At 60.7% G+C, this 15,273-nt stretch overlaps 1 protein-coding gene across 4 annotated transcripts in view; it reads right to left on the bottom strand.

The window, feature by feature from the left end:
• The window catches only part of LOC101142657 (filamin-C), a 29,002-nt gene that overhangs the window by 3,366 nt on the left and 10,363 nt on the right, over positions 1–15,273 (bottom strand). For 2 of the 4 annotated variants that reach the window (XM_055392222.2, XM_019031088.3), the window contains exons 11-43: positions 14,980–15,116; positions 14,587–14,780; positions 14,383–14,496; positions 13,575–13,718; positions 13,251–13,374; positions 12,995–13,155; positions 12,630–12,720; positions 12,372–12,541; positions 12,037–12,154; positions 11,684–11,946; positions 10,694–11,291; positions 9,753–9,926; positions 9,453–9,615; positions 9,011–9,171; positions 8,052–8,219; positions 7,848–7,971; positions 7,199–7,355; positions 6,934–7,123; positions 6,712–6,735; positions 6,338–6,585; positions 5,842–5,940; positions 5,433–5,532; positions 4,973–5,113; positions 4,556–4,684; positions 4,288–4,461; positions 3,165–3,326; positions 2,886–3,089; positions 2,296–2,448; positions 2,080–2,202; positions 1,701–1,943; positions 1,235–1,504; positions 1,005–1,142; positions 603–718 (exon numbers count right to left, since the gene is read on the bottom strand). In XM_055392222.2, the coding sequence (XP_055248197.1) occupies positions 603–718; positions 1,005–1,142; positions 1,235–1,504; positions 1,701–1,943; positions 2,080–2,202; positions 2,296–2,448; positions 2,886–3,089; positions 3,165–3,326; positions 4,288–4,461; positions 4,556–4,684; positions 4,973–5,113; positions 5,433–5,532; positions 5,842–5,940; positions 6,338–6,585; positions 6,712–6,735; positions 6,934–7,123; positions 7,199–7,355; positions 7,848–7,971; positions 8,052–8,219; positions 9,011–9,171; positions 9,453–9,615; positions 9,753–9,926; positions 10,694–11,291; positions 11,684–11,946; positions 12,037–12,154; positions 12,372–12,541; positions 12,630–12,720; positions 12,995–13,155; positions 13,251–13,374; positions 13,575–13,718; positions 14,383–14,496; positions 14,587–14,780; positions 14,980–15,116 (5,575 nt within the window). The remainder of the gene's footprint in view (positions 1–602; positions 719–1,004; positions 1,143–1,234; positions 1,505–1,700; positions 1,944–2,079; positions 2,203–2,295; positions 2,449–2,885; positions 3,090–3,164; positions 3,327–4,287; positions 4,462–4,555; positions 4,685–4,972; positions 5,114–5,432; positions 5,533–5,841; positions 5,941–6,337; positions 6,586–6,711; positions 6,736–6,933; positions 7,124–7,198; positions 7,356–7,847; positions 7,972–8,051; positions 8,220–9,010; positions 9,172–9,452; positions 9,616–9,752; positions 9,927–10,693; positions 11,292–11,683; positions 11,947–12,036; positions 12,155–12,371; positions 12,542–12,629; positions 12,721–12,994; positions 13,156–13,250; positions 13,375–13,574; positions 13,719–14,382; positions 14,497–14,586; positions 14,781–14,979; positions 15,117–15,273) is intronic. The other 2 variants (XM_055392223.2, XM_019031090.3) reach the window with 1 other exon arrangement.

The raw sequence follows: 15,273 nt of genomic DNA, 5'->3' as shown, positions 1-15,273 counted from the left end.
AGAAGCTCCTTTACAATGTGTCCCCTGGACACCTGGCCCCCTGGTTTGCATGTTTCAGTGTGACTTGCTGAAAGCCTTCCTTGCACATGTCCGCTATGACAGAATGAAAGGAACACACCACATCTCTGGAAGTCAGCAGCAAGAGAAAGCAAGCCAGGCCCCCAGCGGCCTGAAGAGGATGCAGCCCAGGCTCTGCAGCCCATAGGCGTTCCCTTTAGAGGAGCCTCTCACACCCTCTGTGCAAACTGGTTTACTCTTAGTTTGTATAGATTTTATACTCTCATTCTTGTAAATGTTGTCATCTAGCATTCTTACAACAGAAGGTGGAACAAACTGTAACAAGAAATGGCAGGTGGCAGTAGGACAGGCAGACACACCCTGAGAAAGGCAGAACGAGGCGTGGCATGCCTGAGTGCACGGGCAAGCCCCCAGGGTGGGAGCCCACCGTCCCCAAGGGCCCTGCCTCATGCCTTATGAGAAGGGACTCCTAACTGGCCCTTCCAAGGTCACTGCTAAATCCCTGACCCCATGGACCTGCTATCCTCAACTCCTGCCCATCTCTCAGATAGCAGAAACCCTCCACCCCCACCCTGGGCACAAACCTGGAGGCTGGTGACAGTGAGACGGCGAGCGTCATCCGAGAGGGAGGCCACAGGCACCACAAAGGGGCTGTCTGGGATGTGCTCATCATTGAACTTGATGGAGACCTCATAGTCACCTGGGGAGAGAGACCAGTCAGCACAGGTTCTGGGATGGAGGTTGGCAGGGCGGGAGCCTCCCCACCCTGGCCTTATCCCAGGAAAGGCTCTGTGGTCACGCTCAGATCTGGAGGCAGACACATGTTTCTGAGGGTGTGGGGTAGAGGGAGACGGGGCAGAGGAAGAGCAGGGGGGCTCCGGGGAGGGGAGTTCTGTGGCCCCAAGCATCTCCTGCCTGGCCAGTGGGCAGAAACCCAGTCTGGAAGGTCAGGCAGGCCCAGCCCCACTGCCAGTGTGGACGCCCACCTGGTTCCTGGACAACATAAGAGACGCCGCAGGAGCCATCTTTGCGATCCTCAAATGCAATCTCCGCTTTGCTAGGACCCTCCACAGCAATGGACAGGCCCCCAGCGCCAGCCTCCCGGGTCCAGATGCTGAACTCGGCTGGGGACAGGCAAGGTAGGGGACTTCAGCATCATCGCCCCTCACACTGGCTGCCCTGACTTCATCCCCACTCCTGGCCACCTGCCCCTTACCTGGCACGCCGGCCACACCTCGCTCCAGCCCTGTGCCTCCGGCCCGCACCTTGTGGGCACCGCCTTCACCCAGCGGCCCCACAGTGAACTGAAAGGGGCTGCCGGGCACGTGCTGGCCACGGTACTTGACAGCGACCGTATGGGGCCCCATCTCCTGGGGCACAAAGCGCACGCTGTAGGCGCTGTCCTCGCCCTCGACGATCTCTGCGGCTTCCATCTTGCCCGATGGGCTGGTCACCTGTGCAGTCATATCCTGAGAGCTGGCCTCACCTGCAGGGTTTGGGGGATGTCAGGGCAACACTGGGATTCCTCCTAGCCCTGGCCCTTCCCTCCCCCATCAGTTAAACCTCCTCCTCTGCTCAGACCCGCCCTGGCCTTCGGGGCCAGTCTGCCAGCATCAAGCCTGGTCTGCAGCACCCTCCCATCCCGCCGTGAGGACCCGGCCGGCCCAGTGCGCGGTGCTCACCCTCCTGCTGCCGGGTGATGCTGCCGAAGGATCCCAGGCGCTCCCGGCCCAGGAAGTCCCCAAACACAGCAGGGAAGGGGTCCCCGCCGACCTGGGTGGACTCCTCCACCCGCACCTCGCGCTTTGTCTCCCCGCCCCGCGTCTTGCTGATCTCCGTGCGCTCCGTGCGGGTGTAGGTGTGGCTGCTGCGTGTGAAGGTGCGTGTCAGGCGCTCCTGGGCAGACACCATCTGGAACCAGTTTCCTGTGTGGTCAAGGGAGCCAGGGTGAGGGAGGGAAGCGAGGGGTGAGGAAGCAGGGTGGAGGCCCGACAGGTGGGCTCTGGCCCGGGCCAGCCCTCTCCCACCACCCGCCCCACCCAGGGTCCTCCAGGCTTCTACCTGGGATCTTGAGGTTGAGGTCACAGGTGCTGCCAATGGTGGCGATGGAAGGTGCCTGTCTCCGCCGGGTGATGCTCTCCTTCATGCGGCCCTCGCCGGTCACCTTCACAGTGAAGGGGCTTCCTGAAGTGGGGACAAAGGGTGGGTCAGGAACCTCAGAGCCCCAGCCTCCTGGCCTCCCTGTCTCTCACCACCGACCTCTGCCCAGAGCCTTACCAGGCACGTGCTTGTCAGCAAACTTGATGTTGATGATGTAGGTGCCGGGCTCGGTGGGGCAGTAGGTGACTTTGCATGTCCCGTCCTCCATGTCCTCACAGTTGATGTCCACCTTGCTTGGGCCTTCAATACTCAGCCCCAAGCCCCCATAACCTGGGGGAAAGCAAGGAACACATCTCCCTCAGTCCTAGGCTGGCCAAGCCACAATGCTTTCCTCTCCCCAGACTGCAGGCTCCACCCAGAATGGGCACCGATGTGTGTAGTGACCACTAACAAAAATGACTCAGTGGGAGGAGCAGGGGCACCACGGGACAGGCGGTCTGGAAAATTCCCTAAGGTAAGCCTCTTGGATTCCAGTGAGCGAGGGAGGGACAGAAACTCAGGACAGCTGAGCTTTCTCTTAAAAGGGAGAGAACTGATGCGGGGCCATTCGCTTTCCCGCAAGGGGCCCCAGAATGCGAATCCTGATGCAGACTGGTCAGGAAGTTTCAGGGAGGAGAGAGTGCGGCCAAGGGGGTGCTGGGCAGGACGAAGACAAGTGCCTGTGGGAGGCACCCGCTGGAATGGGGGCTCTCTGGGGCAGGAGGTACCTGCATTGCGAGTGTCCACGATGAACTCTGCCACCTGGAATGTGTGTCCCTCAGAAAGGCCCTTGCCCCAGACCCGCACCTTGCTGGCGTCCCCGATCTCAGATGGCCCCACCAGGATCTTGAAGGGGCTGTTGGTGACGTGCTTGCCACTCTTGCGCACGCTCACCACGTGCTCCCCGACCTCCTTGGGGGTGAAGGAGATCCCTGTGGAAAGTGGGTGTTAGACAGAGCATCCTGTGGGCCCCCACCCCTGAGGTCCCCGTGAGGCCCCACGCTCACCAATGTGCCGGTTGGGCAGGCGCTTCAGCAGGCAGGGCTCCTCGTTGCCTGAGGGGGCACGGATGCTGGCGGTCAGCTGGCTCAGATCACTCTCGGTGATCTTCAGTGACACGTCCGTGGAGGTGCCCACATTCAGCTGTGAGGTCCTCATGGAGTCATCGCCTGGTGGGTGAGTTGGGGCATCAGGCTGCTGTGACTCCAGGCAGGCCCTGCCCTCACAGGGCTCAGGAACCCTCCTGAGCAGCCCCTGCTGGACTCAACAGACATGGGGGGCCACTCCCAGGTGCACGGAGGCCCAAGGCCTGGAAAGTGCAGTCTGCACTCACATGTGAGCTGCCAGAGACGAAGAGGGGCCTGTACCCCAATTCCACTGTGACTGCCTCAGTCCTTGTGGGCTAAATCCCTAAAGAAAAACTCCGCATTTTAACCCTGAGTCACATGATGTTGTGATAACAAAACACTAGACTGGACCGCCCAGACCCCTTCCTCGATGTGTGGCTGTAATCATGTTGCTTGGCCTCTCTGGGACAGGGGTTCCTTATCTATCAAAAGGATTATCCGTGCCCTAACTTCTTAAGAGTGACTTCATGCTGGGCGTGGTGGCTCACACCTGTAATCCCAGCACTTTGGGAGGCCGAGGCAGGTGGATCACAAGGTCAGGAGATCGAGACCATCCTGGCTAACACGGTGAAACCCTGTCTCTACTAAAAATACAAAAAATAGCCGGGCATGGTGGCGGGCGCCTGGAGTCCCAGCTACTTGGGAGGCTGAGGCAGAAGAATGGCGTGAACCCGGGAGGCGGAGGTTGCAGTGAGCCGAGATCGTGCCACTGTACTCCAGCCTCGGTGACAGAGCAAGACTCCGTCTCAAAAACAAAAACAAAACAAATGACTTCAAAGACTAAATGAGGCAATGTGTTTTCAGGCACAAGGAGTGGCTGACTGCTTCTTAGCTGCCGTGGAGAACAGAGTGTTTTTACATTTATCAAAATATGACCCCTCACACCTCGAAGGGCCTCTGCCCTAATGTCACGAGTGACTTGAACGGGCTGGGCTTGCACATGAGTGCACTGTATGCGGTGTGTGTGTCTCATGAGCTGCACATGCCCATACACCCGCCTCACCTGTGATCTTGGCTGTGAAGGGGCTCCCCGGGATGTGCTTGTCATCGAAGCGCACGATGATGCTGTAGTCTCCAGGCGCGGTCGGCAGATAGGACACGGTGCAGGTGCCATCCTTGTTGTCCTTACAGGTGATCTCTGCCTTGGATGGGCCCTCCACGGCCAGTGACAGACCCCCTGTAGGTGGAGGTGTGGCCAAGATCAGAGGTCCTGCCCTCACCCCTGCCCCTGGCGAGTCTCCACCCCAGCCTGCTACCTGCAGCTCCCTCACCTTCTCCAGCATCTTTGGTGACAATAGTGAAGGTGGCTGGCTTGTTGACCATGCCATGGCTCAGGCCTGGCCCATAGGCACTGACATGGCGGCTGTTGATGGCATCCACATAGAACTGTAAGGGGCTCCCTGGGGATACAGAGAAAAAGGGGGCTGGGTCAGCATCAGGGATTATCTGAGCCCACCTTGGCCCCAGCACCTTCCAGCAGCCTCCCTGCCAACCCCCTCCGTCTGTGCCGTAGGGACCCGGCTGGTGGAGGTCTGCTTCCCACCAGGGTATAAGCCTCCCTGGGGCCTCGCCTGGTGTCTGCACACAGCGGGTACTCAATAAATACTTGTTGAAAGAAGGAAGGCAGGACTGAAGCTGCGGCCTGCTCCTCTCACCCAAGCCCCAGCCCAGCCCAGCCCCCAACTCACCAGGGATGTGGTTGCCGTCATACTTGATCCCCATCTGATGCAGGCCTTTCTCGGTGGGTGCATACCTCACCGTGATGGTGCCGTCCTTGTTGTCGGTGATGTTGGGCCGTGCCGTCTTCCCCGAGGGCATCCGCACCTCTCCTGCAGGGCAGACACAGTTACGTGGAGACCCTGGTTTCCCCCACTGCAACCTCCCTGCTGTCCCAGGCCTGGTCCTGAGTGCTTCTGCTGCCACCCGAGAGGCCAGGCATCAAGAGACAGCCTGTGGCAGTGGCCTGAGCCCTGAACTGGGGACAGATGGCTTGCACCTGAGTTCTGGCTCTGCCCAACTTGCTGTGTGACCCTGGGTAGAGCTCACTTCCTCTCTCTGGGCCTTGGTTTTCATCATTAAGACACAGGACTGGGCCTGGAAGAGGGTTTCTCCCCTCAGCCCTCATGCCTGGGGGCCACAGGGCAGTACCTGTGAGCTCCCCTTTCTGCACCGCGAAGGGGATGACCAGGTTGAAGGGCCTCAGCATGGACTCCATTGGCTCCACAGGCACCACTGGCTCCTCTGTGGCCTGCGGCAGGTGAGAGGGAACAGTCAGTGACTGGGGAAGGCCCAGGAGTTTGGCCCATGCTATGACTGAAGCTGGAGAGTGAGGAAAGAACAAGGTAGTTAATCGTGAAACCAGCGTGGCAGGAGAGGTGCGTCAGCTGCAAGAGAAGGAGTGCTGTGCCCAAGTGGGGTTCCATCTGCCCAGCCTAACTCTTGCCTGTTCCCCGAGAGGCCCCCAGACCATGTCCCCACCCTGGCTGCAGAGGAGTAGAGAGAAGAAATGAAGGAAGGGGAGGAGGAGGAGGACATCGCCTGGTGGGAGGCGCAGTACCCAGTGTGTGGGGCGGGCACCGGGCCGGGGAGGAGCGTAGGGCTGGCGCAGCTGTGGCACTTCAGAGGGCTCCTCCTCATGCGGCAGGGGGTCACACGCCTGGAGAGGCAAGGCACGGGGGCACAGGGTGTGGCAGCCTCACAGGCCTAGGGGCTGACTCAGAGAATGGCCCAGGAACCTGAAATGCTGGGTGATAACTTGGGTGTTCATCCTCCTGCAGGGCAGCCTCTGGGGAGATGGAGCTGGGGATGGTGGAGAGCACAGGGGGTTCCTCCAGAGAGAGCTGACAGCACTGGGCAGGGGGCAGGGCCATGCTCTCCTCCCACTTCGGGGGGGCTGTGGGGAAAGTTAAGTCTCCATCCTGGAGCACTCTGGCCCCAGGAGCCCTCAGAGAAGTGGGATTCCTTGGGGACAGTTATCTGGGATCCCTGCTGCTGCTAAAAGGGCCAGGCCCCCCTCCCCATCCATCTAGTCTTGCTGTGGCTACAGAACTTACCAGCACGTGGAAGGGGCTGTTGGGGATGTGCTCGCCCCCGAAGCGGATGGTGATGACGTACTTGCCCGGCTCGGGCGCTGTGTAGTAGATGTCAAAGGTACCGTCATGGTTCTCAACCACATCCACATCGAGCTCTGCCCCATCCGGCGTGGACACTGTGCATGTCACCTTCCCCTCACCGGCTGCCTTGGCATCCACTGTGATCACCGTCTCCTGCCCAATCTGGATTCGGGGGCCCAGGCAGGCACCTGCCATGCGGGAGATCCTGCTCAGGGAGCTGGTGGGCTGGAGCCAGCCCTCTCTGTTCCCGCTGCCCACCCTCTACCGCCAACCACCCTGGCCCACAGCAAGAAGAGGAGAGAAAGGGCACTCACCCAGGCCATGGCCTCCAATGGACACTGGAAAGAGAGAAGAGTGTGAGGCCAGGCGGTGCTCAACACGGGCTGGGGCATTGGGCGGGGGTGAGGGAGGGAGGGGCCAGGGCTAGGGCATGTGTGCTCTCTGACCAGCAGACCCCTGGGGACCAGGCCAGGGTTCTGGAGGGGCTTTGAGGGGCTGGGTGGTGAGCAGGGCACGGGCAGTGGGTGGGCACCCACCTGTGACGAGGCACTTGCTGGCATCCCCAGTGGGCAGAGCATGGATGCGGAAGGGCGAGTAGGGGATCTCGTCACCGCCATACTTGATGGTGATGGTGTACCGGCCGCTCATGTCCGGCAGGTAGGACACGGTGTACGTGCCATCCCCATTGTCCCGGATGTTGGCCTTCTTGGGCTTACCCTCGGGGTCCTGAGGGAGAAGCAGAGGTCAAGGCCCGCCTGTGCCTGGAGCATGACCTGGGGGGTGGGATGCGCAGAGACTCACCAAGATCTGGACAGTGAGCAGCCCTTCGCCCGCATCCCGTGCGTCGATGGTGAACTCCACAGGCAGGCTGGCAGGGATGCCAGAGGCGTTGAGGCCTGGGCCGCTGGCCCGCACCTTGCTGGCATCATGAGCTGGGAGGACCTTGATCTTGAAAGGGCTTGAGGAGCAGAAGGGATAAACAGTTGGCTGGGGGGCATGGACGGGGCGGTGGGGGGTGATCTCATCTTGAGCCAGAGTCCTCCCCATAGACATGGGCAGGAGGGAGGACTGTGGGGCAGGGAGGAGGGACCAGTTCCCAGAAGCCGATGACATTCCGTGTCTGGGGGTGGGGGCACTCTGGGACTCCCTCGACAGAGCCAGGGTACGTCTCCATTCCCCAGGAAGGTGCTGTGGGAGGGTCCAGGAGGAGGCCCTGGCCCAGGCCTCCTGCACTCTTCCTAAGGCGCTAGGTTTGCCGTAAAAGCTCCTGGGGCAGGACAGCCTCACAGCAGAGAGCCCCGGGGAAGAGCGGGATGGGGTGGCGAGACTGGACGAGGCTGAGAGCCGGGAGAGGCTCTCCCAGGGGACTCCAGCAGTGATCCTGAGTGCCACCCCAGCAGGAGCACCCCAGAGCTCAGCCGCAGCACAGGAGCCCAGGGCTAGTCCTCACCTGCGTGGCACCTCCTGGTCAGCATACTTGACGGCTACCGTGTAGGGCCCGTCAGTGGCTGGGGTGTAGTGGACAGTGTGGGTGCCATCTCCATTGTCCCGCACCTCCACAGGCTCAGCCACACCTGGGCAAGGGGCACAGGGTCAGCAGAACCTCCGGGCGTCCCGCCCCACCTCCCTCCTCCCTGACCCGGCCATTCTATACCTGTGGGGCCCAGCAGAGCCACCTGCAGGGGCGCCCGGCCAGCTTGACTGCAGTCCACTGTGAAGGTCTGGGGAACCCGGGCCCTGACACCAGCCCCCAGCCCTGGCCCTGAGCACTTCACCTTCCCAGGGTCCACCACATCCTTCACTGGCACGCGGAATGGGCTCCCTGTGAGGAGAAGGACATTAGACCCTGCCCACCAGCCCTGATGGGTCCCCCTGATGCTGAGGAGCCTCGGAGGAGGAGGCCTTCCCTGCCTTCGAAATGCCTACAGGGAAGCCAGACCAACATGGGAAAATGGCTAGGAACTTGCTAAGAAAACACACACAAGAATAAATGAACTTGACTGCAGACTGAGGCTGGGCAAACCTCACTCATGTGGGTCCCAGGCCTGGAAGAGAAGACCTTCCTAAATTAATAAAATGTGAAAATAAAATGTTTTCAAAAATGAAATGTATTTCTGACACTGTGGCTGAAATAATAAAAAGATGGGAAATTAGATAAGGGAAAAAATTTCCAATTTCAGCAGTCCCAAGTCATGCAATATTTGAAGACATGACCTGCCCGGGCAGCTGGGCCTGCAGAGGGCAGGGGAGTTCTGCAGACGACGCGTGCAAGAAGGCCCAAGGCTGGCCTGAGCCGCCAAGAGGAGTGGGCTGTGTCTGAGTTTCTAGACACACAGTGAGTAGTGGACCTGCACAGCCAAGGTCTTGAGCTCCAGAAAAGGGGCTAGGAGGCCAGAGTGTGTTCCTGTGATTGACCAGGGGGGCTGTCACATCAACCCTCATTGCCTGCCTCCTCCACGTCCTCCCTCTGGCCGGGCTCCGGCCCCAACCCGCTCTAGGCTGTCCTCTCTATGAACATTCTTACCCAACTTCCTTCCAGTTTCCCCCTTGTGGGGCGAGCATCCTGCACCCTCCCTTGTCTTCCCTGAGACCCCGATCACTCTCTCTGCACACCTGGGATGGGCCGCCCCCCGAAGGTGATGTTGACGTCATAGTCTCCAGGAGTGAAGGGGATGTACTCCACGGTGCAGCTACCATCCTTGTTGTCCTTGCAGGACATCTTGGCTTCCGAGGGACCCTCGATGGCTAGGCCAAGGCCTCCGGTGCCCGCTCCCCTGAGAGATAACATACCCCCATCAGCTTCATAAGGCCAGTGAGTGAGGATGAGGGAGTAGCTGAATGGGGGGACAGGGAGGAAAGAGGGCAGGCCACTGGGGACCCAGCTGAGGAGAAACGAGCTACAGGGGCCAATCTGGGGTCCTGGAGGGGGTCTGCTCCTGCCTCACCCCTGAGAGAGGATGGGGTGGGGCTGAGGCCCAGGCAGAGGGATGAGCGAGGAGGGCCAGGGGCTGGGAAAGGGTGGTCACAGATTTAGGCTAGCAAAGGGGGAGGATACCTGGTCTCCACAGTGAAGCGGTTGGCCTTGTTGACCAAGCCACCCTCCAGGCCTGGCCCGAAGGCTCGGACGCGGGTGGGATCACAGCCCTCGGTCACGCCCACTCGGAAGGGGCTCTTGGGCACAGCGACCTCATCATACAGGACCTCCACCAAATGCACGCCTGGAAGCCAGCCACAGGGGCATCAATCAGGGAGTGTGCGCCCCCACCACCCCTCCTGCCCCTAGGGCAATATCATCAGATCCCGGCCCTGCCCACTCGCCCAGCCCTGCCCACTACCCTGGCCCACCAGCCCTCACCCTCCTCGTAGGCGGTGTACTGCACTCGGTAGGTGCCGTCCCCATTGTCTGTCACATAGGTGTCTGTCTTGGCCCCCGAGGGGTTGAGCACGCGAGCGGTCACGTGGTTGCCGCCTGTGGCTGTTAGGGATCTTGCATCCACAGTGAACTCAGTGGTCACCTCCCGCAGGACACCTGGAGCCCAGGGGTGGCGTGTTCAGCAGGGGTGGGGGCAGCCTTCACACAGATGCTCCCTCTCCTCTCCCCCTCCTTTCCCTCTCCTCTCCCTCTCCTCTTCCCCTCCTCTTCCCCTCCTCTCACCCTCCTCTCCCCCTCCTCTTCCCCTCCTCTCACCCTCCTCTCCCCCTCCTCTCCCACTCCCCAACTCCCAGGCTGCTCCTCTAATCGGAGCCTGGGCCCCCCACCCTCCCCTGCACCTCTGTGAGCTCCAGCCTCTGCCTTCACTCCCTTCTCCATGTAATGACATTCTCTGTTCACTTGAGTCACCCACCAGGCTGTGGGCCTGGGTCTTGCATCCCTCTGCCGTGCCCCATGCCTAGCCAGGGTCTGGCCCCTGGCAGATGGCCCATTCCCACTTACTGTCTTCTGACTCTTGTCATCCTCTACCCCAAAGCTTTCCCCATGCCCCCCTCCAGAGCAGAGTTTTAGCTTTTTGGATCAGGGTACCCTTTAAGCACATGAAAGAAGAGATCTCTCCAGAAAAACACCCAGAGGCAGGTGCAGTTTTGCCACAAGAGCAGAGGCCAATCTCCACCCCCGGTCTTCCCCTCCACTCCTTCTCTGGGGTTTCTGGGCCAGTAAGGACTCTGGGGCTGCTCCGAGAGCCCTCCCTTCACCCCAGGTTGCTCCTCCAGCTCTCAGCTCTGCTTCCCTCCCTCCTACGGACTACCCAGCTCCTGCACCTGCCACTTGACCTTTCTTGGCTCCTCCTGTCCACTCACCGTGTGGCTCAACACCAGGCCCTGAGACCTTGACGCCACTGGTATCGACCGCAGGCTGCACATGGACACGGGTGGGGAATTTGGGCACGGGATGCCCGCCATACTTGATGGTAATGGTGTAGGTGCCAGGGAAGGCGGGGCTGTAGGTGATGTGGTAGGTGCCATCCGCGTTGTTGTGGATCAGCACCTCGGCCTTGACCCCGGCATCCGACAGGATCTCAATGGTCAGCTCCGCCTCACCTGCCTCTGAGCAGTCCACAGTGAAGGTGGCTGCCTCACCGACCTTGCCGCGCTCCAGGCCGGGTCCACTGGCCCGCACCTTGCTCGGGTCAAACACAGGCCGAATGGTGGCTTTGAAGGGCGAGCCAGGGATGTGGGCTTCAGCAAAGAGGATGTTGATGGTGTACTCGCCAGGCTCCGTGGGCAGGTAGCTGACAGCACATGAGCCATCACCATTGTCCTGGCACTCGATCTTGGCCTCGCAGGGGCCCTCCACGGTCAGCCCCAGGCCACCTGTGCCAGCCCCCTTGGTGTCGATGGAGAATGGCGCGGGGGTGCCTACCAGTCCACCCTTGAGACCGGGGCCATAAGCACAGACCTAGGGGAAGAGGCAGGTGTGTGGGTTCCCTGCACCTGGCCTCCTCATCCCAGCCTTCATGGCCCCCACCCAACTCATCACCTCCAACTGTGGCTGCTACTGTGGACTGAGTGCTTATAACAATCCCAGGTGATGACATTGAGGCAGCGAGATGAAGCAATTTGCCCCAGTTAGTGGACCCGGGATTCAAGCCCAGGTGTGACTCCAAGGCCAGGCTCTTAATAGCTAAGTTGTCTCCAAGGCAGGTGGTGGGGTGGAGCTGGCCTCAGCCCCACACCCTTGGCTGTGCCCACTCCAGGCACATAAGTCCCTCTGGCCTCTGCCCCCTATGACTCATCTATCTTCCCAACAAGTCCCCAACTCCCAGCCCCAACCAGCTCCTATCTCCTCACCTTGGAGGGATCAGGGGGCAGGACACCCTCCACAGCAAAGGGGCTGCCAGGCACCGGGTGACCATCGTAGGTGATATCCACCTTGTAGGGCCCCTCCTCCGGGGGCATGTAGCGCACAGCCTGGGCTTCCGCTCCACCGCCTGGCTCCAGCTTGCAGGGGATGGGCCGGCGAGAGGGTGAAGTCATCCGCACATCCAGTTGGCCCTGACCGCCAGCCCCTCGTGTGTTCACAGAGAATGCTTGTTCCTGTCCCACAGCCACCTCTGCGTGGAGGGCAAGTGACACCATGAGGAGACTCCGGTCCACCCTACCCGAACACCCCTCACTCCCAGGGTGGCTCTTGCCCCACTTACTGCTATTAAGGCCCTGAACTTTGATTTTGCTGAGGTCCAGCGGGGGTGCCACATTCACCACAAAGGGGCTCTTGGGGACAGGGTCCCCGCCGTAGGTCACTGTCACTGCCATGTTGCCCTGTTGGGTACAATGGTAGGTCAGAACGGGTATAAGGCAAGGTCCTACAACATCCTGGTGGTGAATATGGGCTCTGAAGCTCAGCTCCACCATGAGAGTGAGGGCAGGAGGCAGGAAAGGCGTGGAGGATCCAGAACCGGTCCCATGGGACTGGAGGAGGGAGACCCAGGGCTCTGGCAGGCCGGCCGGGCGGTAGCATGGGAGGGGCAGAGCGCACCTGCTGGACAGCGGTGTACTTGACAGTGTAGGAGTAGTCATGGTTGTCTATGATCTCAAAGTCCCGCACAACCTCGCCCTTGGCTGTCCCTGCAAACTGCACATCCAGCTTGGCCTTGCCAGCTCCCTTGGTCAGCACCGTGAAGTGGGTGGGCTTCCCGACTTCCACACCTGAGGACCCACCCAGAGATGTGGTGAGGGCCTGGCAGCCACCTAACCCCAACCTCGAGCCAGTCCCAGCCCCTGCCCAGACACTCACCTGTGCGATTCAGCCCAGGGCCCTCGGCCTTGACTTTGCTGGCATCGTGGGATGGGTCCACCTTGATGTGGAACGGGCTGGCGGGTATCTCCTGGATGTGGAGGAGGCTCAGTCAGGGCTCTCGAGGGGAACACACCCCTGCTCTGGGCTAGATGCTGGCTCAGGACACACCCAGGGGACCCAGCATGGACAGGGGCAGCCTCCAAAAGGGCCCCCTTTGCTTCCTCTGAGGCACCCTGCCTCACACAGGTAGGGCTCCACCATGTCTGCGGAATCATCCCTCCCTGTTCCCAGTGACAGCATCTCCAGCTGCCTTCTGGAGCTGGGAGGTGCACGTCGCTGTGAGTACCCAGAAGCTTGGGTACCTGGTTGGCAAACAGCACCATGATGGTGTAGCGGCCCGCCCCTGGTGGCGTGTACTTGACGGTGAAGGTGTCGTTGTCATTCTTGATGATGTCGAAGTCGATGTCAGCCTCTGCAGGGCCCACCACGCCTGGGGCGCACTTGATGCCGATGCTCACGTCGCCTGCAGAGAAGCGGGCACTGCTGTGAGTTGGGCTCAGCTCCCGACCCGACTCACCCCCGCCCCCTCCCAGACCCACCCCTTCCGGCTGGGCGCACCTTGCCCCGCCTCGCTGCAGTCCACCGTGAAGTAGGTGGGCTCGTTGGCCTTGAGGCCCGTCTTCTCCACTCCAGGGCCGTACACCTTTACCCGCTCGGGGTGGCTGCCCTCGCCCACGTTCACCTGCGGGAGGGGTCGCAGCTCAGCGTGGTGCCCTCCCTCAAGGCTCATCCTCCTGCCCAGCGCACCCGGCCCAGCCTCAGTGGCACCAGCCCAAGCCTCAGTCCCAGCCTGAGCCCAGGGACAACAGGGACTCCAGCGAGGGTTCCACCCTCCCTCAGGGACCCCTGGTGGTGGGCACGGGGCAGGCCGGGAGGACGCACCCGGAAGGGGCTCTTGGGCACGTTTACGCCTCCCCAGGAGATGATGATGGTGTGCTTAATGGGCTTGGTGGGCACGTAGGAGCAGCGGAAGGTGCCGTCACCGTTGGGGATCACCTTGATGTCGATGGGACAGCCGTCGGCGTCCTGTGGGCATCACCCAAGCAAAGTTCATAGCTGTGGCCTCTGCAGAGCGCCCTCTGCTGGCCGCAGGTGAACCCAGCGCCTCCTTTCCCACCCCAACACTCCGGCACTCCCGCCCCCACACCAGCCACTGAGGCCACCAGAGCCCAGGGCCACGTGCTCTGGCGGCCAGAGCCCACCCTGGGAGCCTGGCTCAAGGCCATCTGTATGGCTTGCTCTCCTAGCCTAGGTTTCCTCAACTCTGAAATGTGTTGGACAGGAAGAGTGTGGGCTAAATTTATGTTCCTAAAACTGAATCATGAGCCTTTCAAAGAAGAATCACCCTCTTAGAGCCTCAAGAATATGTTCATTAACCTCTAGGGGTCAATGGACACCAGTCTGAGAAACTGACTTGGGAAACCAGTGTCTTATTCAATGAAACAATCTTTCAATTACAAATTAGCACAAAAATGACTCTTTGGTAAAATACGTTTTTAGGTTATCATCGTTAAGAAAACACAAAATTTAAAATTTTCCATGGTACTGATGGGCCCATGAGTATCAGTCCTGCCTGATCTTCTGTGATGCTGTCATTTCCTGCTGGGAGGCCTCTGCCTCTGGCCTGGCCCTGCCTTCCAGGGTCCCTGCCATGGGTAGTAAGGGCAGCAGACACTGGACAATGACCTACCTGGGCATAGAGCTTCAGGTCTCCCTTGCCAGCTGCACGAGCATCAATGGTGAACTCAGCGGGCTTGTCCACGATGCAGCCGGTAGGCTCCAGGCCAGGCCCAAAGGCCTTCACCTGTGCGGAGGGAAGAAGGCTGAGTTGGCGAGGGGAGGAGAACCAGCTTGCCCCACCCCTGGGGCAGGTGTGTGTGAGCTGGGACCACACCTTATCTGGGAAGCAGTCAGGTGGCGCGGGCAGGATGTGGGCAATGAAGGGTGAGTCTCGGATGTCCTCATCGTCACAGATGACGTGCACAGCGTACTCCCCAGGCTCCGTGGGCCAGTACCGCACATCGCAGGAGCCATCCCCCTTGTCGTCACATTCGATCTTGGCTTGTGAGGGCCCCTCGATGGAGAAGCCTGGGGCAAGGTGGGGGAGGGTCGGGGGTCCAGCATCAGGCAAGACCCTTCCGTCCCCCAGCTCCCCTCTAGCTGCCCTCATGTCCTATCTCCCTGCTCACCCCAGCGCTCCCCAGCATGCGCACTGCACCCATTACCCACAGTGTCCCCTGCTGCCCTCCCCCGCAGCACTCCCTCCTCCTGCCCCCCAGCCACTTACCCAGTGTCCCCACCTCGGTGCCAATGGCTTCCACCACAAAATCGGCTGACTTGCCCACCTGGCCAGTCTCCAAACCAGGACCCCAGGCCCGGACCTTTTGCACTCCTGCCTCTGGGCTCACCTGTACCTCAAAGGGGCTGGGCAGAGAGGGAGCTGGTGTCCATGCCAGGAAGTGCCCCCCAAAGTCCCTCACAGCCCAAACTCCATCTCCCCTCAAACTCCCTCGCAGCCCACTGCCCCTCGTCCCTCCCTGTGATGGCCTAGACAGGACAGCATGGGGGGTGCAAGGTACTC

This window comes from Gorilla gorilla, chromosome 6, assembly GCF_029281585.2.
Source record: "Gorilla gorilla gorilla isolate KB3781 chromosome 6, NHGRI_mGorGor1-v2.1_pri, whole genome shotgun sequence".
Classification (NCBI taxonomy): Eukaryota; Metazoa; Chordata; class Mammalia; order Primates; family Hominidae; genus Gorilla; species Gorilla gorilla.
The sequence above is the reverse complement of the archived record's forward strand: the minus strand, read 5'-3'. Positions and strand labels throughout refer to the sequence as shown.